This window comes from Littorina saxatilis, linkage group LG12 (assembly GCF_037325665.1).
Source record: "Littorina saxatilis isolate snail1 linkage group LG12, US_GU_Lsax_2.0, whole genome shotgun sequence".
NCBI classification, from domain to species: Eukaryota; Metazoa; Mollusca; class Gastropoda; order Littorinimorpha; family Littorinidae; genus Littorina; species Littorina saxatilis.
Genome location: NC_090256.1, coordinates 75,738,484 through 75,761,335, shown reverse-complemented (window position 1 = coordinate 75,761,335; position 22,852 = coordinate 75,738,484). Strand labels below are relative to the sequence as shown.

At 43.5% G+C, this 22,852-nt stretch overlaps 2 protein-coding genes across 5 annotated transcripts in view; one reads left to right on the top strand and one right to left on the bottom strand.

Moving 5' to 3' along the window:
- LOC138982790 (failed axon connections homolog) overlaps positions 1-8,204 on the bottom strand; it is a 170,556-nt gene extending 162,352 nt beyond the window's left edge. For both annotated transcript variants that reach the window (XR_011460978.1, XM_070356136.1), the window contains exons 1-5: positions 8,053-8,204; positions 4,577-4,721; positions 1,753-1,949; positions 1,077-1,282; positions 296-412 (exon numbers count right to left, since the gene is read on the bottom strand). Coding sequence is in view for 1 of the 2 variants with exons in the window: in XM_070356136.1 (XP_070212237.1) it covers positions 296-412; positions 1,077-1,282; positions 1,753-1,949; positions 4,577-4,721; positions 8,053-8,132 (745 nt within the window). In the remaining variant the exon portion in view is untranslated. The remainder of the gene's footprint in view (positions 1-295; positions 413-1,076; positions 1,283-1,752; positions 1,950-4,576; positions 4,722-8,052) is intronic.
- Positions 8,205-8,461: 257 nt separating this feature from the next.
- The window catches only part of LOC138982789 (actin-binding LIM protein 1-like), a 63,401-nt gene continuing 49,010 nt past the window's right edge, over positions 8,462-22,852 (top strand). The window contains exons 1-2 of one of the 3 annotated variants that reach the window (XM_070356134.1): positions 8,462-8,636; positions 17,655-18,215. In XM_070356134.1, coding sequence (XP_070212235.1) covers positions 8,633-8,636; positions 17,655-18,215 — 565 coding nt within the window. In that variant the 5' untranslated portion in view covers positions 8,462-8,632. The remainder of the gene's footprint in view (positions 8,637-17,654; positions 18,216-22,852) is intronic. The other 2 variants (XM_070356133.1, XM_070356135.1) reach the window with 2 other exon arrangements.

Below are 22,852 nucleotides of genomic sequence, written 5' to 3'. Positions count from 1 at the left end.
ACACACACACACACACCAGAGGCGCGAGCGCACACACACATATCCACAAAAACACGCGGCACACTCACACGCAGTGACAAACTCACGCGGCATAAAATTCTCGTGTCAAGAATCGGGTGCGTGATAGCAAATCTCGACCAGCATTCCCATTATTGCATCTCACACACACATACACACACTCACGCAGGCTAATAGACACACAGACAGACAGACAGACACTCAGAAAGACACACACACACACACCGCCAAACACACACAGACGCACACACGCTCGCGCGCACTGACCAACACACACCTTTCATATACTGCTCGTGTCTGGAGTCGGGCATGTGATAGTAGAGCTGGGCCAGCATACCGAACATGGCGCAGTCCACCTCGTGCGGTTCCTCGCCACAAAAATAGTTCTTCTCACCTGGGTTCAGTGAAATAACAAAAGCAACTCAATTCAAGAATTGATCATTGTCTTAGAGAAAAAAACGTCAACCCCAACATCAGTACTCCCAGCCCCCCCTCCCCCCCCCCCCCCCCCTCCTAACTCAACCAGGTCTTCTGAGGTGAGTCGCCTTTTCTCACAGAATCTGGAAAATCTAAACCAACAATACGGTCAACTGACTCACTTCAATTTCTGCATCGAACCCAAACATAAACTGTCATTTTAACTCGGAGAACTCGGCCAGGTCTTCTGAGGTGAGTCATCCCTTCTCATCAAGAACACACAGATCTAAACCAGCAAGTGTTGACCCCGAATATACGGGGGTGTAACAATACCAACTGACTGACATCGATTTCTCTATCTACACCAAACATAGGCCATTCTTCTAACTCACCCAAGTCTTCTGAATTGAGTCATCTCTTCTCAAAGAATCAGGAAAATCTAAACCAACAACACATGATACCAACCAACTGATTTCAATTTCTGTATCTACACCAAACATAAACCATTCTTCTAACTCATCTAGGTCTTCTGGATGAGTCAGCCCTTCTCAAAAAGATCACAAAAATCTAAACCAACAACACCAAGTGACTCACATCAATTCCTCCATCAAAACCAAACATAAACTATTCTTCCAACTGACCCAGGAAGGCGGACAGCGCCTGGAGGTCCCGCCTCGCGATGTCCCAGATCTGTGTGTCCGAGTGTCTGCCCATGCCGTGACCCCACAGCTCCTTCCTGATGACCCTGCCCAGCACGAGCGTGGCCAGCCACAGCTTGACCCCACTGTAGGGGATGGCACGTGCCACGCGCTCTGGGTGCATGATGAACAGCTCGTGACACATCGTCCTGGGAGAGGAAACTTTCTTGGTGAGTGGGGTGTTCTTGTTGGCATCGGTACACATGCACACAATCACGTACCAGGCACGGATTCCGACTCTCTTTCCTCGTATATCTCTTTCTTACTTTTACACACACACACACATATGCACTGACTCACACATATGCACGTACGCTCTCCCTCCCGCCTCCCTCCCCCCCTCCCTCAGTCTCTCCTTCCTTCTCTATTTCATACAAAGACACACACCCATATCCACAAGTCTACACCCAAATACTGACGCCGACACTGCCACTCAAGCACACACACTTTTCTTCCGTGTACTTTAAAACGGTACACACTTAGGGCTTATACACGGAACTGACCCATCAGCCGTTTCTTCTCTTGCATTAAGGATTACATATTGAACAGATTGATGATTCAATCAATCAATTAACGTTATAACGCTAATATAGACCATCTCGTTCAGCTTCAGACTCACCAGTACAGATTCTCTTCCACCATCTCACGAAAGGCACGCGCCTGGGCTTTCAAGGACGGTTCAAGGTCATTGTCAAGGTCAAGGCAACCCTGCTCTTTGAGATGTTCAATGCAGAACTGAGAGTCTGCCACAGCCTTGCCGTTGTACTCCATCCACGGAGTCTTTCCCTTGCTGGACATCTTGCAGCTATGGTCGACCTTGATAAAATGGGTCAAGGTCTTAAGTGAAACAGTGATACATGTAATGCGTGAGGTCCTTGGTCAAAGCCATGAAGCCAGAGAGCAGCCTTTAGGTATAAACAGGATATGCAAGGGCTAATCATACAATGCTAGCCAAACATCAATGACAGTCCCTAGGGCCTAATAAGCAATGTAGCTGCGGGACAGGAACCATCATCAGACGATAATCATACAAGATTCTGCATTTATCACATTTTTCCGATCTCCCAGGTCAACTTATGTGCAGACCTGCTAGTGGCTTATCCCCCTTCGTGTGTACACGTAAGCACAAGACCAAGTGCGCACGGAAAAGATCCTGTAATCCATGTCAGAGTTCGGTGGGTTATTGAAACACGAAAATATCCAGCATGGCCAATGGTCTGAGAATATTGAATAAGGACTACTGATAAAGTTTACAACAAAAGTGCTTGACACGAAATTTAAAAAAAACTAGAAAAAAATAATCAAATCTCACTCATTCGTTAGAGATCCTGAGTACGTGTATAAAACGAAATTGTGTAGGGGTAACGACGTAGGCAATCGCACCGATGTCCAAAACAGAAACTGAGTATGATAACAAATGAAATGAAATGAATGGGTATACGTCGATCGTTGTCAACACGAATCGACCATTTCAAATGTTTTTATTGTCCGCGGGTCCTACAGCTAATAGAAAAATATGTTAAGGTAAACTTTACTCAGCCCTGTCATAAAGATAACTGCTGCACCCTTGTCTCCAAGCAGTACTGAGAGAAATATATACAAACAAAAACATGATAATAGGGTAAAGGGGGGTAATTTGAACACCCTAAGAACAAGACACTGCGGCTGGCCCACAGAACAGCTAAGCAAAGACGGCGAGGTTATATCTCAAGATTGGCTTTAGACCTACACGTAGTATCAGTGCAAGTGAAATAAAGGATCGTATGTGTTTTGTCAACACACGGGCTTGTTTCTTAAAACTGCGTACGTTACTGTCAGGGTGAAGTCTTTATGAACATAAATTCTTGAAAAATGTAAACGATACGAACATCAGTGCTGTTGCTTGTCATTTCTGTGCAGGATGAAGTGCCAGTGAGTCAACACCATGATTACAAGTAAAAGTCCGGGGAAGCTTTTTTTGAAAGCTGTACCTTCTTCGGGAATATCTTGGTGTCTGCACTGTGTGGCATCTCCTACACCTCACGTGTTTATGTGAGTCCTTCCGTTATAATTAGTCAGTCAAGTTACTATTATTTGTTTGGTTTTTTTGCGGATCGATGGAATGGGCATTGAAATGTGGCCAGTAGGACGGGCGCTGTGGCGGGGTGGTAAGACGTCGGCCTCTTAATCGGAAGGTCGAGGGTTCGAATCCCGGTCACGGCCGCCTGGTGGGTTAAGTGTGGAGATTTTTCCGATCTCCCAGGTAGACTTATGTGCAGACCTGCTAGTGGCTTATCCCCCTTCGTGTGTACACGTAAGCACAAGACCAAGTGCGCACGGAAAAGATCCTGTAATCCATGTCAGAGTTCGGTGGGTTATTGAAACACGAAAATATCCAGCATGCTTCCTCTGAAAGCGGCGTATGGCTGCCTTAATGGCGGGGTAAAAACGGTCATACACGTAAAATTCCACTCGTGCAAAAAACACGAGTGTACGGGGGAGTTTCAGCCCACGAACGCAGAAGAAGAAGAAGAAAAAGAGAAATGTGGCCAGTGAGTCATTGTGATTTGAAGAAATAACAAGTCGCGTAAGGCGAAAATACAACATTTAGTCAAGTAGCTGTCGAACTCACAGAATGAAACGGAACGCAATGCAACGCAGCAAGACCGTATACTCGTGGCATCGTCAGTCCACCGCTCACGGCATAGGCAGTGAAATTGACAAGAAGAGCGGGGTAGCATTTGCGCTGAGAAGGATAGCACGCTTTTCTGTACCTCTCTTTGTTTTAACTTCCTGAGCGTGTTTTTAATCCAAACATATCATATCTATATGTTTTTGGAATCAGGAACCGACAAGGAATAAGATGAAAGTGTTTTTAATTTGATTTGGAAAACTTAATTTTGATAATAATTTTTATATATTTAATTTTCAGAGCTTGTTTTTAATCCAAATATAACATATTTATATGTTTTTGGAATCAGCAAATGATGGAGAATAAGATGAACGTAAATTTGGATAGTTTTATAAAATAATTTTTTTTTTTACAATTTTCAGATTTTTAATGACCAAAGTCATTAATTAAATTTTAAGCCACCAAGCTGAAATGCAATACCGAAGTCCGGGCTTCGTCGAACATTACTTGACCAAAATTTCAACCAATTTGGTTAAAAAATGAGGGCGTGACAGTGCCGCCTCAACTTTCACGAAAAGCCGGATATGACGTCATCAAAGACATTTATCAAAAAAATGAAAAAAACGTATGGGGATATCATACCCAGGAACTCTCATGTCAAATTTCATAAAGATCGGTCCAGTAGTTTGGTCTGAATCGCTCTACACGCACGCACGCACACACACACACACACACACACACACACACACATACACCACGACCCTCGTCTCGATTCCCCCCTCTATGTTAAAACATTTAGTCATAACTTGACTAAATGTAACAAAAAACATACCATGTAAGGAATATTAGCCATTCTGCAGAATGTCTCCAACTTGAGGGGGAAGGGGGAACCACTGGGGGCAGCAACCCCCCTCCCCACTCCGTAGATGAGAACGGTGTCTTTGGGTACTTTCTTTTTTGGCGTTGAGTTTTTATACCTGAGACACACACACAAACAGAAATGCATTTAAAATGTGCGATAACAAATAAGCTGATAAAATGTTTGCAAAAGCAGTTCAGTGTCAAAAGATTCCCGCTCAATACACAGAGAGCAACCAGGCTGTTCATTTTTGGTATGTGACCAAGTCAGTGGAGGAATGTCTTCTTCAAGTTCATGTAAAATCCCCGACAAGACCTAAGATGGGGAGGGCCGAACTAGTGTATTCACGATAACTGAGAAGTGTGCCTTTAACATATAGCTTACTTTGTTCTGTCGATGAAGCAGAGCAGTTGAGAATGCCATAATAATATTCCTTGTTTTGATGGCATACTTGTTTGCTTACCACCTTAGAATCCTACGTCCCAGAGGTATCAAGAAAAGCGTGTAGAGCTTTCGTTTTCTGGCGCCTACCACTCATAATTCTGCCCAGTGCCGCACAAAAACAGAACAAAGAGGGCGGGACTCAGTGAATGGGCGCGGAGAGGAAGGTGGGGAAAAAAAGTCAACTTGACCAGACAAAAGGCGAGGGCCGTGAGAGACCTTGAGACTGATACCCGGTCAGTGTCGGGTGGACAGTGTCCAGTCTGCATGGCTATTCAGGCTGGCTGCAAACAACGCAAGGTCACCCACACCCGTCCGTCTGAGTTTTTGTCTGCCGGCGGAGGTGTGTGTGTGTCTGTGTCTGTGTGTGTGCGTGTGTGTATGTGTGTGTGAGTGTGTGTATGTGTGTGTGAGTGTGCGTGCGTGTGTGTGTGTGTGTGTGCGTGTGCGTGTGTGTTTCCTTTCTTATATTATTTTCTATCTTTATTTGTGGAGTTCAAGTTTGTACTTTTTTTTTTTGGGGGGGGGGGGGGGGGGCACTTTTCAGTCATCCGCCGTCTGTCTGTCTGTCACTCTCAGTGTCTCTATCAGTAGATCCCCTGTACCACACAAACAAATCATTTATTAATATTCTTCTTGTTCTCAGTCTGAGGGTATGGGGGATAAATCGGATGTGTGGAGAATGCTGGAGTACAAATAAACATATATACAAAACCCACAGCCATTGTCTTTACATGCATGTCATCAGTAAAGAAAAAGAAGAAAAAGAAAAGAGTAGAACGATTTTGAATATGTACAACCTAGCAGGTCAGTAGGCTACATATACTGAAAATAAAAATATGTAGATGAATATATCAACTAACACCGTGGTGTGGAAACAACGAAATAGAGATACAAAGAATATGCAGCACAATTATATATGAAGGCCGGGGCTAGTGGTTCAACAAGCATGGTGTCGCTACCACATGATGGCAGATGCACTGTTGACAGCCAGCATGACAGCTGGAAACGGGAGGTGTTGGTGAAATGTTATGATAAACAATTAACACTATTTGCGAACTAATAGCATTTGATTTTTGTATAACTCAAACTTTTGTGTGCATGAGATTTATTACGCATGGAGCGAGAAAGGTGTTTTTTTCATCAGGTTTGAAGTCAATTACAAAACCTCCTTCTCAGTTTCCTTTGCGATTGAGTACTTTGGGAATATAAAACGGCCCGCCCGTAAACGGTTCGATTTTGGGTTGCCGTTAGAGAATGGGGATCGAGGGAGAGAGTGACCGGCATAGATTACTCATTTACTGCTTGCTAGTCGATTCAAATAATGACAATCATCAACTCTGAAGTGTCTCAAACATCGAGTTTTCACGGCAGAATCCATGTTGACCACAGAAACAGCAACAGCAGCTAGTACACCACATGAGAACTGCTTAATTTTTTTGTAAACACCAAACAAAGTATTTTTAAACTGCACTGCAGGGGGAAACCATCTACAACACCTCAAAACACGCACATCACGAACACCGCGATTAAGTTAATCAATCAATCAATCAATATGAGGCTTATATCGTGCGTATTCCGTGGGTACAGTTCTAAGCGTAGGGATTTATTTTTATTTTTTATTTTTTATTTTTATGCAATTTATATCGCGCACATATTCAAGGCGCAGGGATTTATTTATGCCGTGTGAGATGGAATTTTTTTTACGCAGTGGCTACACTTACGCCGCCCGTAACTTTTCCCTTCTTTGCTTTGATTACGCCACAAAGCATTTCCCCGCCAGGGCCGCGCTCTACTTCCGGTTTGATCCGGTTTGGGCGGCCATTTTAAAGCGTGGGTCGAGTGAGGACAGACGTGTTTAACAGTTCATTAGTAGTGGTTGTGCGTTTCTACCCGTATGCAGGCCGGTTTACTTTAGTCATGGATAGCGGACTTCACAGCGAAGCAGTTTTGACAGTAGGAAGTACGTTCGAGTCCGTCGACAGGTTGCAAAAAGTTATCTCGGACTTTGAAACGAACGTGTTCGTCCAGCTCTACGTTCGGTCGTCGCGAACCCTGCAGGTGCAACGACTACCAAACACAAAATGAAACGTCTTCGCAAAAAAATAAACAAGCTAGTTATCAGCATGAAACAAAAAGTGGTCCATATTAGGAGCCCTTCCCCTATACTCCCACCAACCCCCCCCCCCTCCCCTATGCACCAGTTTTGCCCAAAAGTTAGGGGTGGGCGTTTACTAGGTACTATACCCTTTGCAGGAGCAGTTCCTTTGCTAGAATACAGATATTTTTATCACTTGGCATGGAAGTGTTCAAAGGATGCATTATTGCACAAATCGTTATACAAAATAATGATAACGTGCAGGTGAGTGGCCTACCCTTCAAAATGGTCACGGGTTACAGTAGGCTACGACAGTAAAATAGCGTCATGTCGTAACTAGAGAATGTCCGGGTAGGATCACGCCGCGCCGTAATCAAAGTCTGGCCGAGTCACTCTACAACTCGTGGAAAAGGTGTAACCGAAGCCTGCAGTGAGCGGGTTACGACAGTAAAATGACGTCATGCCGTAACTATAGAATTTCTGAGTCGAATTACGACTTGAAAAAGGCGTAACAGTAGCCACAATACATCACGCATTCACATCGGCCAGCAGATCGCAGCCATTTCGGCGCATATCCTACTTTTCACGGCCTATTATTCCAAGTCACACGGGTATTTTGGTGAACATTTTTATATATGCCTATACAATTTTGCCAGGAAAGACCCTTTTGTCAATCGTGGGATCTTTAACGTGCACACCCCAATGCGATTAAAACAATTAACAACTTAGAAAACTGACAAAGCGACAGACTCGTGCCGGGATTAACTTCCAAAAACAAATTCAAAGCAAAAAAACACACACACACAATGCCAGACACACCTCAAACTAACATGAGCAGAAAAAACTCTCACTAACAATAAGTTATTAATTAACAATATTGAAGTTTTAACCAAAAAAATGCTACTCTCACCTGATGAACAAATATAGTAGCAGCAATGTTGCTAAACCGGCTAAAATCAATGGGGCAATTTGTTGAAACACCGCGAACATAATGTTTATGTTTCACTCCACGCAGTGTGCCCCGCCACACAACACTGGCAACATGTGACTGAACCAAGTTATTGATGCTGGGAACAGCGGAGGGCGGAGTTTTCTGACCGAAATGGACTAGCCCAAGTGCGAAATTCCTCAAATATCGATTTGTATGAACGCTTACAGATAAACAGCAACGATGCATGGATACCTTTTTTCACTATGTTTACTTTTGACGAAAGAACCGTTGAACGGCGTAGAAAACAGCAGCAAAACATATTAGCTTACAGTACGCAGCGAAGGACATCAGCAACCTATCACCCCTCTACTGTGAATGAGATCGCCGTGCCGGCTTCCCGCAAGGTACACATTCTCACACAACACACAGTGAGGCACATGCGATTATTCAGGGCAGTTATTCGTGGATTATGATCATGCCGTCCCGTGTGTTTGTGTCTGTTTGGTAGGCCCACCAGCTTGTACAAGATCTGACCGAGTGAAAGATAAGCAACGCAGTCATGGGTGAGTACATCTGACTTGCTTGAGCTGTTCGACAGGTGATGCAAATGCAACTGTCTCAATTCGATTCCAATGCAAGGGCGAGCATCAAGTGTCGACTGCCTCGGAAGATGTTCCGTTATGTCTGCTTGCCTTGCCTCGTCCGTCCGGGCTTTTTCTGTGCAAATAAAGGGTTTTAGGGTTAGAAAGAAGGTTACGCTTCCGCTACATTCTTGTTTTAGCTCAAGTTTGACCTTGCGTTTGATCAGATTGACTCATCGAAGAGCAGACAATCGCAAATCGTATTCAAGATGGCGGGATATGGTTGATAATGAAAGCCAAACGCAAACATAAAGCTACTGTGAATTGTTGCGAGCTTTGATACGCACAGAAAAATGGCCCATACTGGCTAGTTTTGTTCTTTTCATTGATTTCAATGCGGTCAGTCGTAATGATCGACGATAGGTTTTTGCAGAACGCTTTGCAGAATAAGACTTAATAAGTTAATACTGCGACAAAATTCCACAGACCTACTGCCACCAGCCAGAGATCTATGTAATACACATAATGCAACAGCATAGCATGAGATCGCATCGTTACCGTTGACTGAGTGGTGACTCTCAGTAGTCTCACATCAAAGTGAACTCCACCTTTCCGTCCATTCTTTTGCTGCAGCTTAGTGAGCTTTAACTGGAGCATTCGCCTGTAAAGATGTGACTCATTTCTGACACTGGTGTACATGTGGCATGCATGAGGGCAGAGCATACAACTACAGTACAAGTACAAGATTTTTTCTCACTCCTTATTAAATTGCGATATATATAATATATATTGTGGAGCATATGTCATGCGAAGGTGTGAAAGTGGCCACCAAGTCAGCTCACGGGATATAGTTCCCGGTGGTTGCCAGCACATTCTGTGTTTTGAAAAGTAATAATAAAAAGTAGTAGTAAGTATGCTGCTCACGTCTGGTTGGTTTAGAACATTCCTGCGAAAGGTTTGCATGCAGGGCACCCTAAAACTGAAAGTGAACGGCTTCAGGTAAAATACTAAAAACACATTATGTTCTCTTCAATATTACAACAGTACTCTTCAATTTCAAGTACTATTAGTACTACTAGCACATGTACTACTTCTACAGTAGTACTACTTCTACAGTAGTACATTCAACAACAAAAATCTTGATCAGTTGGTGGCGATCGAATGCCTTTAATGTTAAATGTTTTTTTGTTTTTAATCCAGAAAACTCTGTACTGTACTTTTTGTTCTGTGTTTATGCATTTCTTGCCACATGAACACTTCATCAGTTCAGGTATGACTCAGCACGAGTCTAGCATTACTGAAAGTTAAATACTAAGAGAGTGAGGCCCAAGTAACTGAATTCAATTTTCCAATTTTATCTGATACAGTGTAGGGCGCAAAGACAACAGTCACATTTGCTATGGTCGCTTTGACTGATTCATTCATCGTAGTTATGTTTAGTCTTGTTTCTTCACTCTCAGAACAAATTCTGGAGATCTATCAGTGTGGGACCTTACAATTCCAGGTGGAATTTCAGTGTTTTCACTGGAATTGAAAGGGTAGGGTCAGATCAAGCATGGAATGCTGCAAGATGTGTTGAAGTTTAACACAAAATTCACAAGTTAACGTATATATATAACAATTATAACAATAACAGCACTTTATTGTCCATTCAAATATTACATAAAAATGAAAAAGTTACTTGTAAAGGCAAGATCACATACAAACAAAAAAGTGGTGAACATTCAGAACAAAGATGGTGAGCTAAAAAAGCATTCAGCAAAACAACTGCATTTTTTTCTCACAGCTCAGCTATCCAGGGACGGTACAGTAGGCCCCACAAGGACTTAAAAAGTCAAACTCAGCCTGTGGTCAAGTAAGAGGCACCTACAAAGTCATGTCTTACAAGTCACAGGCCGGGCTGTGAGCCCCTGTAACTGGGATTTAATGGGGGCAGTGTGGAAAGGTGGTGTGTAAACACTCTCAGCTTGGGGCCATTTCCTTGTCACACAAACCTTTCACTATAACTCACTCTACAGAGAGATGGGCGATTGAGTGAGGTTAAAGATTGCAGTAATTATAGATCTCTTATCAGGACATCCAGTGTCCAGTCCCAACACCTTTAGGCAATGATTTATAGGTACACAGAAGGGGGAAGCTGGCAGGGAGGGAGACCTAGAGGTCATTGCCCTGTCTACTGTCCTGGTGGTGGTTTAATGAGCATACTTGCTACAGGTATGCATGCATTGTATGTGAGCCTTTAGCCTTGCTGGTGCAGAGAGACTTTTTCCCTTTTAAGTTTTAGTATTTGTGGGATCTGAGACTTTCTTTGTGTACATGGATACATGTATGTGTCGTGTGTCTTGTAGTTGTACTTTATTTTCTTGTCGCTTTCTAATGTTTGAGAACTAGAAGTAGAAGTGCTTTGCAATAGATTGGAACAATTAAATTTGGTAGATTGGTCTAGTGATTAGACTGTTATAGTATACCAATAAACTTAGTTACTAAGTAAGTTTACTGTTAGTGAAGTGTTGAATAACAAATTATAATTGTGGAACATTTATCCACATTCAGGGTTGTGCGAAAGATTTATGATAGCTTTTGGCAAGGAACTGCCTTTTCAGTTGAACTTGATGACGTCTACACAGTTACACTACAGTGAAACGTGTTTGTAACACATAGCAATACAAGAGCCATTGTTTCACTTTCAGTGTTTATTGGCCCTACTTTGAGTGTAGTGCTGGTGGTAAGTTTATGTTTGTGTGGCAGACCTGTGACTCACCTTAACAAAATTTGAATTGTCATGCTACTGCTAGACTGAGAATTATATCAGAGGACTGGGTTACATTATCTAAGTCCGGTTAGAGGTGTGCATGTAGATCACATTCCACTTCTAGGGAACCTTTGTAAGTGTAGGGTTACTGCTTGTGGGTTAGTGTTTTTTTAATTTAATTTTTTTAACTTGACTTAACCGAGTTAACGAAGTAATTTTTGAGGATATTTTTCTCAAACCACCTGCAGGTGTTGTTACCTATGTTCCTGTAATTTTGTAAAGACTTTTTTTTTTAAATGATGAGGCCATGTTCCTGGGCTTAATGCTATAATAGCTGAATGTTTATTCAGGGAGGCGTTTTGCTCTTGCTTTGATGTGTGATAGCAAGCAGCTGCTTCAAAGCAAAAGGCGTTCCTCTGCAGGGACAGTTTGCGCGCACTAGGGTTTGCACTAGCCTAGGTTTACACTAATAAACTGCTGCAGGAGTTGTAAAAGGTTATTATCACTATCACTATCAGACAGTTGTAGACACCTATCTTTTTCTTTGCATTTCTGGGTTATCTTTAGAGGGTCTTTTTACCTCATAGCCTGATTATTTATCTTTTGTGGAGAAATGTTTTGTATACAGTAAACGCTCTCAGCTTCAAACTCTCAGCGTCCGTTTCACTGTTAGTTCACTGTTCTGGGCAATTCCTCTTCTAAATGATTACCACTATCACTTCAGCAAACCAGGTGTGTCTCAAATAAATCATAACACAAGGACTCAGTTGCAGTAAACACGTTGTTTTACAGTGTGCAACTTGTAGTGGTCATACTAAATTCTGCCATACCTTATGCAGTTTTTGTGGTAACTATTGGTTTGTTCATCAGTAACCATTATGGCTGGAAGTGGATGACCTTTAAATCTGTCCATTGTGGGGTGGTGTTTGTTATGTTTGGTATTAGTTGGGAGTCTGGTCGTTCTTCTGATTTTCACGGATAGGCATTTTGTTTGGTTTGTGTATTTTTTTTCTTCTACCAGTTTTAACAGCAGCGCATTGAACAGTCGCCAAGGGCAGTTTCAACTCTCCACGACCAACACAAGCCGTAGCGGCAGATAGGACAACAGGTACCCCCACGCCCAAGGGAGTGGGTTCCTGCTGGGTCTGGCTTTTTGTCTAGCCAGCTGCCAGCTTGTGGTCTGACACAATGATACCATGACCATCCACTTAACCTTATTAGATCAGCTTTCTGGCCCCAGCACTGTGCAGGGTTTTCTTCCACGCTGTTTGTTAGCTGCTGAGGTACAAACAATTGCTTGTTAAGTCTGCCTGTAGGATTTGTGAACATGCGCTCTGCCGAGCGGTGTTTTTAAGTTCTGGGCGCACAGAATGATCTGAATGGCCTTTGCAGATTCCCTTCCTAGCATATATATATATATATATATATATATATATATATATATGTGGGCGTCTTCAATCTTGGCACGGAGAGTGTGACATTTTGTAATTTAAAGTTGGATTGTCACAAAAATTGGCATAGTAGTCCGTTGTTCTTAATTAAACTGAAACACATACTTTTCAAGAGAAAAAAGCAATATTTTTGGCAGTTAAAAGTCCGTTAAATCTCATTTTTAAGCCGATTTTTGTGAAATTTGGTTAGTAGGTCTGTTGTTTCTAACTGAATATCATAACATACTTTTCAAGACAAAAACCAAAGTTTTGGCAGTTTGAAAAACCGTTAAACCCCATTTTTTCACCGATCTTAGTGAAATTTTGTAGGTAGATCTGTTGTCCCTAACTAAATTTCAATTCAAACTTTTGATGAAGAAAAGTAAACTTTTGTCCGTTAAAAACAGTTAAGGTTTGATATTTTTCTTTGATTTTGACGATGTTTGTTTGATAGGACCACAAACCCTGACTGAATTTAGATATACACCTTTTAAGAAGAAAAACAAACTTTTGTCAGTTAAAACCCGTTATATCTCATTTCTGCACCGATTGTGGTCATCAGACGTTGAGGTTAAGCAGACTGATATTTATAGCCTACTCCAACAGGATCAAGCCTGGTACAGGTTCACAGGCCAAATACCTGAGTGTACCGGCTGAATAACAGTGTACGGGCCGAACAGAAATATGTACGGATGACGTCACGACGAAATTACGTACTGTAATGACGTTCAGCGTTCCATTTCGTCATTTTGAAGAATAAATTGCATTGAATTTGCTTGTCAAAACCAGTAGCCATTTGGTGTGTACATCTATTTTGAGTTTTGAACAAAATTCAAACAAGCCTTGCAGCATTTCGATTATATATTTTTTTTATTGATTTTACTGAATTTTAAATCAATTTTGTCATTCAAAATTCACTGTTTGGAGAGTAACATGCTTGTGGTGTGTTCTCAGGAGTGTTTTTTCCAAAGTCAAATGTCTCTTGAATCTTTGGGGTATGGCAACATAATGATTTCATAAGAGACATCCATAGTGTGATTCGACTTGCTATTCACAGCACAAAGAAGCCAGTGAAAATGTGAGTTCTTGAGACCATTTGTTATTGAATATGTTAGTGTATGTGCTTTGCTGGCCTTAGATGATTCTACTCTCATATTTTCTTGAAAAATGGATGTACGCGACCGACTTTTTACCGTGCCTGTTTAGGCGAAATGCCTTGTCATTTATCAACTTTGCTTAGCATCATTTAACTTTCATCCTTTGTGGTATTTTCAACACCTGTATCGCATTTGAAAACTGTGTAATTTTAAAAAACGAGCACTTCAAAGTTGCGTGTTGACCGATGTCACACATTTCGTCGCCATTTTGACTCGCTCATCGGATTACAAAAATATATTATAAATTCACAAGAACAGATTTTTGTAATATTGAGCATTCATTTTATTAGTAAAATGCCTCAGAAGGCAAATGAATAACATTTGGTTCTGTCATATTTGCAGCAATGTGTCCAAACACATCCCCAAAGTTGTACACCTATCAATTTTTGGTCTGTGCTCAGTATCAGAGACGCCCACATATATATAACCACGTTATGTCCCAAATAGACACTAGTTCTGGGGACAGAAAAACCAAGTTAGCTGTCAGCATAGCATAGCAGATTCCTACCCCTCTTCGTTTCCGCAGTCCTGCGGGAGAGTCTGAGCAGTGTCAATCACAATGCGATGTCCTGTTTTTCCTCCGTATGTGCGTCGTCCCTATGACTTTCCTGCTGCTATCCCCATGAGTTTCATGCGCTTGTATACGGCAGAACGCGATATCTGGGACACGCATGCATTTGAAAGCAGGTAATTTGCAGAGAATGTGCACCGTGAATCATTCGCGCTGAATAAAGTTTTTTTTCTCGGGTTTTGTACTAGTCAGCACATAGTAAAATGAATTTTAGTTCTTTTTCATGGATACAATACTGAAAAGCTTAAAAGAAAGTCCCATCCCTACGGTATGGTATCCTGACAAAGTGATGTGCTAGTACATTCAGCGCTTCTGGTCAAACTGCCCTGTGAAGTAGCCCAGGTTTCTAAATCGGCCGGAACGCTGGGCTTCTTCAGACGCGATTTGAGTTTCTGGAGTAGCATCAGCATAACTTGCAGTCTCCAGTGAGCCCGAGGACGACAGCGGAAGGTGACCCGTGCGACGTGCCAGATGTTCCCCGTCGTAACCTCCGTAGGGACTGCAGTGTGTTGCGCCATTCGTGCTCGTCATGGCTTAAACCATGAGTTAACAAGCAAGCTGTTGAAAAGATCATGATCATATTCGCATTGTTATCCCTTGGCACGTTATCCCAAAGGGCTTCCTTTGAACCGTTAAGCATGGTGATTCATTTGCAGTAAAATCGAGCCTTCTGGATAATGAGGGTAAAAAAAAAAAGAAGAAAATGTCTTCATTTTGGAGTACCGCGCCCAAGCGCTTTAGTTCAAGTTAAACTGGAAGAAATATTGAACTGCTTAGTGTTACTAGTAGTACTACACAAACATACACACGCTCTCTGCCTCCTGCGTCTCTTGGTCACCGACAGCTGACCACAGCTAGTTCAGATTGCATTTGTCATCCAGCAATAAATAACGAACGAGGTCACCACTCACATTCGGCGCCATTGGGACCCAGCAAATTGACAAATGAAAGAGGTCCTGTCCTTTGAGTTGCAAGGCGTGGGGGGGGGGGGGGGGTGTTGCTAAGCTGTGTGTACTACGTAGTATGTGCAGGATTGGGGGGGGGGGGGGGTCACTTACATGTGGACAGTGAGTGGGATGGGAGCTCGAGGAACCAGGGTGACTAGGAATAACCCAGTCTAGAGAACAAAATTGCTGCCGGTCCGGGTTGTTGATGCTGCAGTGATGGTGGCAGGGTAGCGAATTTGATGGCCTCCCATCTTCCTTGCCTATATATTTGCCGAATGGCACGACGCTCATCGGCTGTCTTGGCCCTCATCATGTGCAGACATGGACCCTGCCCCGCCACGGAGATAAATTCCCTCCCGACTCGTGATAGAAGCAAATAGTTTGCTAGACCCCCTTCTCCAACCTTCCCCCCTCTGTATCGATCAGCGGAGCCAGGACGATGGAGTGTTTTCTCTACACAAGCTGACTCGGGGAGCTGTCGGCCCGGGTCTGGCTCTGACCAAGTCATGAGAAGACTGACTCCAGTGGCTCTTGGTTTCAGTCTCAGACTCTGTGGCAGCGTGCAGGCTTAGCAGGATTTGTGCACTGCGTCCAACTCTTCGGTCCTTTGGGTTGGTTTATAGGCCCTGACCCTCCGCCCCCTCTCATTTTCCTATTCCTTTAAAACAGTAAAAGTGTATTGTTGAAAATTGTGTCAAAGGAGTCTTGTACCTGTCCATGAAAATGAGCAGATCAGTAGTGTGATGCTTGCTGACGTTGGGGGGGGGGGGGGTGCTTCGTTGTTGAAACAAAGGAGTAACCTTTCCGAATACATGATTAATGCTGCGTCTTCTTTCATTCTGCTCGTAGCCATCTTTATCCCTCCACCACTTCTGCCGCCTTGGTCAAGAATGTAGATGAACCACAGAGATATAGAACTATTCTATATATCTCTGTGAGATGAAGCGACGATTTGGGCCTTGCTGGGAGTGTGAGGTAAAGGCTGTAGCTATAGGAGCAGTCAAAATAAACCCCCCGTCTTACCCACTTCTTCTCTCGGCCGCTCGCAGGAGCACGCTCGGCGAGTTGTGATGGCTGTGGCATTATTGAATGGAGATTCCCCCTGGCTTTATCTTGGCAATGCTCCCCTCTCGCCCAAATAAGATCGAATGGCATTCACACTCTGGGACCGACCGCTGCTGCCGGCATGCACGTGCCGCTATGGACGTTTTTAGTTTTGTGTGTGTGTGTGTGTGTGTGTGTGTGTGGGGGGGGGGGTATAGGATGAGATAGGTGTTCTATATTAGATTAAGATAATAATCCACTGACTGTGAGTATGAATTAGAATCTGTGCTGAATCTGTTGCGCATGTTTGAAAAGAAACAGGATTCGACAAAAGGTAGACGGACTGATTAACGGACAGACATGCATACGCGTACATGTATAAATGTAATCTCTCTCTCTCTCTCTCTCTCTCTCTCTCTCTCTCTCTCTCTCTCTCTCTCTCTCCACACACACGCACAAGTTAACTAAAAAAAACTTAAAAAAACGCAAATATTGCTGATTACACGAAATTCATCACACATTTGTCATCTTTACCCAACCTGTGAATGAAATATCAGAAGCGATACGGAGGGCTGTTTCATGACCAGAAGACAAGTATGCGGTCTGAATTTTGAACTTGTCAATGTTGTTGCTGAAGCTTTGAACTAGGCCCGTGTGGGCACTCCAAAGCACAAGGTGTCCTTTGTGCTAATGTTGTCAACTTGTCCACGGCGGTGTGTGGCGAGTGGCCCGGTTTGCCCACGGCTTAAACTCTGGTGTAGGAACAAGTGTTTTGTGGTTGGACCAGCTCGCGTCCTTTTCAAGAATGTGACAGGTTACTGGCAGTTTTTGTGCGTGTGAGTGTGAGGCTTGTTTTTGTTTTCTCCTTTGTGATGAATGGAAGGATGCTCTTTCAGTCTGTGCACCAAGCAAGCTTCGTCTGGTTTCGAATGACACGTGAGAAACCTTGTGCGTTTTGCACTGGGTTGGCCCTGGCAGAGGATCGGCATTGATTTGCAATTCACGCTGCAATTTAATCGTGTGGTGTTTTTGTTTTTTGTTGTTGTTGAATCCTTGCTGGTTTTGTTATAATTGAATTAATTCTGTGTTCTGTTTCCAGGGCAAAAAGCAGGAAAGCACGCCAGGGATGGCGTGGACGGAGAGGGGTCACCATCCCCAAAACGTTCCCCCAAGCGCTCCTCCAAGCGGGGGTCCAAATCCTCAAGCCGCGAGTCCACCCCCAACCCAGACCTTCCCACGTTTGAGCAGGAGCCTCGTAGATCCAGACAGGACATCCAACGCGACGTGCAACTGGAAATCGAGAAGGAGAACCCGAAGAAGTCGCCCACGAAATCCCCGCCCAGATCCCCGCCCAAGAAGGCCAAGGGAGAGCCCAAGTCCAAGTCCTTGCTCAGCAAGATCAAGTCGCCCAAGAAGTCAGCCGTGCACGAGGTCCAGGAAGAACCCATGACGGTGGAACAGACGATGGGTGAACAGGGCCAGCTTCCCCTCAAAGATCCCCCGCAGACCCCTGTCAAGTTGGAGGGTTCCCGACATATGGACCCCATGACACCGCTGAATATTGATACCTCTGTGGCCCACCACCATCCCCAGGCCACATCCACCCCCGCTGCTAACGGTGTGGTCGGTACCGGTGTGCAGCCCTCCAGTCCTCCGCTCAGTGAGTACTCTGTGTGTGTGACACGTGTATGCCTTTGTGTGTGTGTGAAAGGTGTATGTCTTTGTGTGTGTGTTCGTGTTTGTGTGTGTGATACGTGTATGTCTTTGTGTGTGCTTCTTCCTGTGTGTATGTGTGTAGTTGCATCTGTCGGTCATTCCTTCGTGGTTGGGACTGTGTCAGTCATTACAATGTTTCTGTGCTTGCGTTTGTCTGTGCGTGTGTGTTTTACGTTGTTATTGGTAATGTTTTGTCTTCTTCATTTTGACATTTGCTTGCACACGTGTGAGATTCAAACATCATCAAATGACGTCGTGCAAACCTCGAATGCATTATGAGATCGCACCTGTACTACAAGTGGTCTGCCAGCGGTAGCTGTTGTCATATGCACTCTTTGAAGTTTTGGTGAATGCGATTTTTGCTGCTGTTCGTTTTTTTTAGTTTTTTTAAACTGTTCTTTTTTGTCCTTTAGCGTGTATTATTGGCATGCTTTATTCTGCCGCTTAAAATTTTTTAAACTACAAGAGAGATTTGTGGAATTGAATAAGCGCCTTTGGGAAGACTACGGTATATATTGAAAGACATCAAGGACACATGTTATTGGGCGTTCAAGTTTTTGTTTGGCAGTTCTCTTTTGTTCTGATTTTCTATTCAGGGTACAGTTCATGCCAAGTGCAGTAGGGTCGTCAATCCCAAAGTTGAACACCTGGAAATGTATACAGTGCACGCGACACATGTAACTTATTCATGGGGGGGGGGGGGGGGGTGCTCTTGTCCTGTACGTAAAAACTAAGGCGATTTATGTTGTTCGGCGTGTGATCTGAGGCAAATTTATCTCTTAATCTTGACGCAGGCGTAATGACCGATCCTTTACTGGTGAATTTTACATTGTCACACCTGTGACCGGTGTGTCGCATCTTGGGCTTTATTCCCCAATGAGCTTTGTGCTGTCTGCTGTTGATCGAATAGATATTGGGTTTTAATTACAGCGTCATCTCGTCGCTTTGAGTTTGATACGTTTAGTATTACTATTAGTGAGTTCACTTTCAAGTATTGTACCTCAGCTGTGAGGGCTGTACGCTTCTACCTGTGTATTGTAAGGGGTTCACTGCACTGCTATGACTGTTTCTAAATTGGCAGTGAATTTAGAAAAGTTTTTGTTATAGTCGATTGGCTGATGTATTCCAAATGTGAACACTCCCTTGACCGTTTGTGGGAATGAAATCCTTGATACGGATGTAATTTATTGATGCCGATATCAGCTGTGATCACTTTGTTTTTCAAAAGAGCGTAGACTTTAATTGATTTCTGCCCAGCCAATCAGTGGCATAATTTATGTTTGTATCCCTGAATGTCCCTGCATGCGTGTCTTGTTCGTCTGTTGTTTTGTAATAGCTGTTCAGTATTCGTGACTGTCTGTTGTTTTGTAATAGCTGTTCAGTATTCGTGACTGTCTGTTGTTTTGTAATAGCTGTTCAGTATTCGTGACTGCAGTGCGGGATTTGGCAGTTGAAATTTGTGAGGGTGCTTTGCGCAATCGATCAAGTAACTGTACGCCGTGTTTAGTAGTGTACATTTACAGTGGCTCAGGCCAGGAAGGGGGCAAGTGAGTCTTGACTTCTAACGAGCACAATGACGTCCATTGGAGCCTACAAATGCGTGTGTGTTTTTCCCACCCTGAATGCATTAGCCTGTTTTATGCGTAAGATTTTTTTCCCTTACTTGCCTTTACCTACCCGGTCACTGTGGTTTACCTGAGGACTCGCGGTACATACGTCGTAATTCTCTCGGTGACAGAAAGGGTTGCCACAAGCTGGCTGGTTGAACAAAGTAACCTGATCCGGGAAAGGATCTTGATTTACCGGAGAGGGTTTGTGTACCTGCCGTTTTTAAGTGTCGGATTCTCACATCTATTGTCGGTGTGGTGAATTCGTGTATATTGTGTGAAAAGCCGCAGAAGAGGGTTGTCATTTTAACGGACCAAGGCACTTACATTAGTTTAAATAGGCTAGCTGTGACGGAGGACAGGTACCGTCAGTATAAACCGCTGTCATTCTCTGTTTTTGTAGTTGTACACGGTGATTGTATCCGCTCCGATTTTATGCTTGTCACTGAAGTGGTGTTGAGATCTGTTTTTTTGGCTCGGTTTCAGCCCAAGACACTACTCACTTGAATTGCTTAAAAAACATTTGCGGTCGATGAGTGTCAGTCCGGTTTTGGTGCTGCGTTTTCATTTTTTCTGAAATTTGTTTGCGTGTGGTTCTCTTGAATTCTTCTTGACGCAAAGCATCTGCATGCCGTTACTTGTACAAAAGACGATAGAAATCAATTGTGATTTCATTGTTTCGGTAACGGTATTGATTGATAATTAATCACCCGCAGTCAGTCAATGCTGAATTCGCCTTTATAGTTTTGTAGCTGTTGGAATTGAGAGTGAAAGCGTTTACCAACAGCCTTGGTAGGGCGAGACAGTGCGGCAATTTCCCTGTCTCCCAGGCAGATGTGATCAATACAGAGGCGCTTGTGGTGCTGTGTTATTGAACCGGCTCCACTCCCAGTTGAGACGCCGGTCACACACCGCGACATACCCTTTCGCTGCAGCAGAGTTAGACGGTTGTTACGACATAACCAGCGCCAACAGTGTTTGTTTAAACGATCACGGCGACCTTTATAACTATCACCGATAATTGAAGAAAAGGTAAAAAAAACAAAAAAAGTAGAAACCAGAAAACACTGCTGATTTACCGATACAACATGTATGGCGTGGTAATTTAGTCTCTTAGCAATAAGGTTCGCTGTGGAGGCACACAGGATGAAGCAGTGGCGACTGTCGTCCGTATCTTTCTTTGGAGTGTGCCATTTCCAGATGACGGATCAGTGCAACAGAAGTGAGAAATTGGAAGGGCACACGCACAGTGATCTTTACTATTTGTGAAATTTTTTTTAGTAAGGACAAATTTGCAAAATAATGGTACTCTAGCGAACTTCCTTGTAATTATCGGTGATCAATGCCAACAGGAACCACTGCGGTCTCACGATCACTTCTGGCGTTAGTGGCAGTATGCCGTCATGTCACTGCATCTGACTGAGAGTGTGACTGTCCCTTGAGGGCAAGGGAAAGTGGACGTCTTTCCTTCTGCGTAAGCCGTAACGTCTCCTTTGACTCATCGTGCCAGAGGTCATTTGTGTCCAGTCAGTGCTAAATTAGCCCGTTAGGTCTGACCTCTCACACTTTCTCCTTTCTTGTAAGGGATTTGGCGTGTTATCAGAGGGTTGACCGAGACCAGGGACAGTTTCCTTCTGTGGGTGACATACGGAGGTCAACCCCGTGGTGAATGGCTTTGTTTGGCCCAGGGGAATCCTCTTAGCTGATAAGTATTGCGAGCTGTATCTGCATTGTTGTGTCGTTTAACCGCCGGGGTCGCGGTCAGATTAAGTTTTGAGTTTGAGTCACTGTTTGAGTTTGGCTTACCTCGTAATCCGGGGTGACACATTTATTAGCGTTTAGAGTTTGAAACTGTTGGTTCTCTGGAGCCAGTTCGTGCTGTCTTTGGAATCCAACTTCCATTATTTGACAGTCAATGGTTCGCACATTTCCATTATTTTACATTCGCTGTTTGTTCTGTTAAAAGTGGGTCCCACAAGCCAGAATTCGATGAAAGGGAAATAATAATAACTCCCTAGAAGCAAGACAAATCGATTGGTGGATTACTCAAGTTCAAGGAAAGGCCATTGATGCGTTTAGAGTGAAATACCTCAAACCAGAACGCCTTGTGTGTACAGCACATCAAACCAGTGCACCCTAGGACTTGTCTTCCTTAATTATAGCGTGTGTATTATAAGACTGTATGTTATGGAACAGGCCTGGGAACATGAACTGTAAATAATGAGATCAGTTTACTTCGGCAGTGTGGGGACTCGATTCACACACAAGTTTTAATTGTGACCGTTGAGGTGTGAATGAATCCAGTGCTTTCACGCGGAACGTTCAACCGGTGCTTGCAGTGAATATTTGTATGGATTTATTTTTTAAGGTCACATGGTGATTGTGGTTTCGTGTGAAACGTTGAACCAGCGCTACCATTGAATAACTCTTTGTGAACATTGTGAATTCGCACAGAATCTGGAGTATAGATCTTTTTTGTCAAGCTGTGCCGTGCCCTGGGTGACTTCAACCCTGCGTAACGGAGAAAAATGAGCTCTTCACGTAAGTACTTGTCTAACCGCAAAGTGGCGTTAAAGTTATTTTCTGTAAAGAGCCCGCCCCCATCCCCCGTTTCCTGTCCCTACTGTTTTGTAAGGTGAATATTCCTACTCCTAGGTTCGTTTTTGTTTAATCTTGATTCTTTTTTTGATTTTTTTAGGGGGGGGGGGGTATGACTACTACCAGCTGATTCAATAGCACGCCTTGTGGCTTAGATCTGTTTTCATTGCATGGGGTTCTACTCGTTTATGTCCGTTCACTTCACATACGGTGATACCCGATTTTCTCTTCATTTCCTAAATCTCCACGCCTGCATGGGCTTCGCTTGACTGGCACTTGTATTGCCCGCTAGGATTTGTAGAGTACTACCACTATTCATGCTTGAAGGAACAAATGGTTTGCTTCGGGGAGAATGGTCCGGTGTAACACGACATTT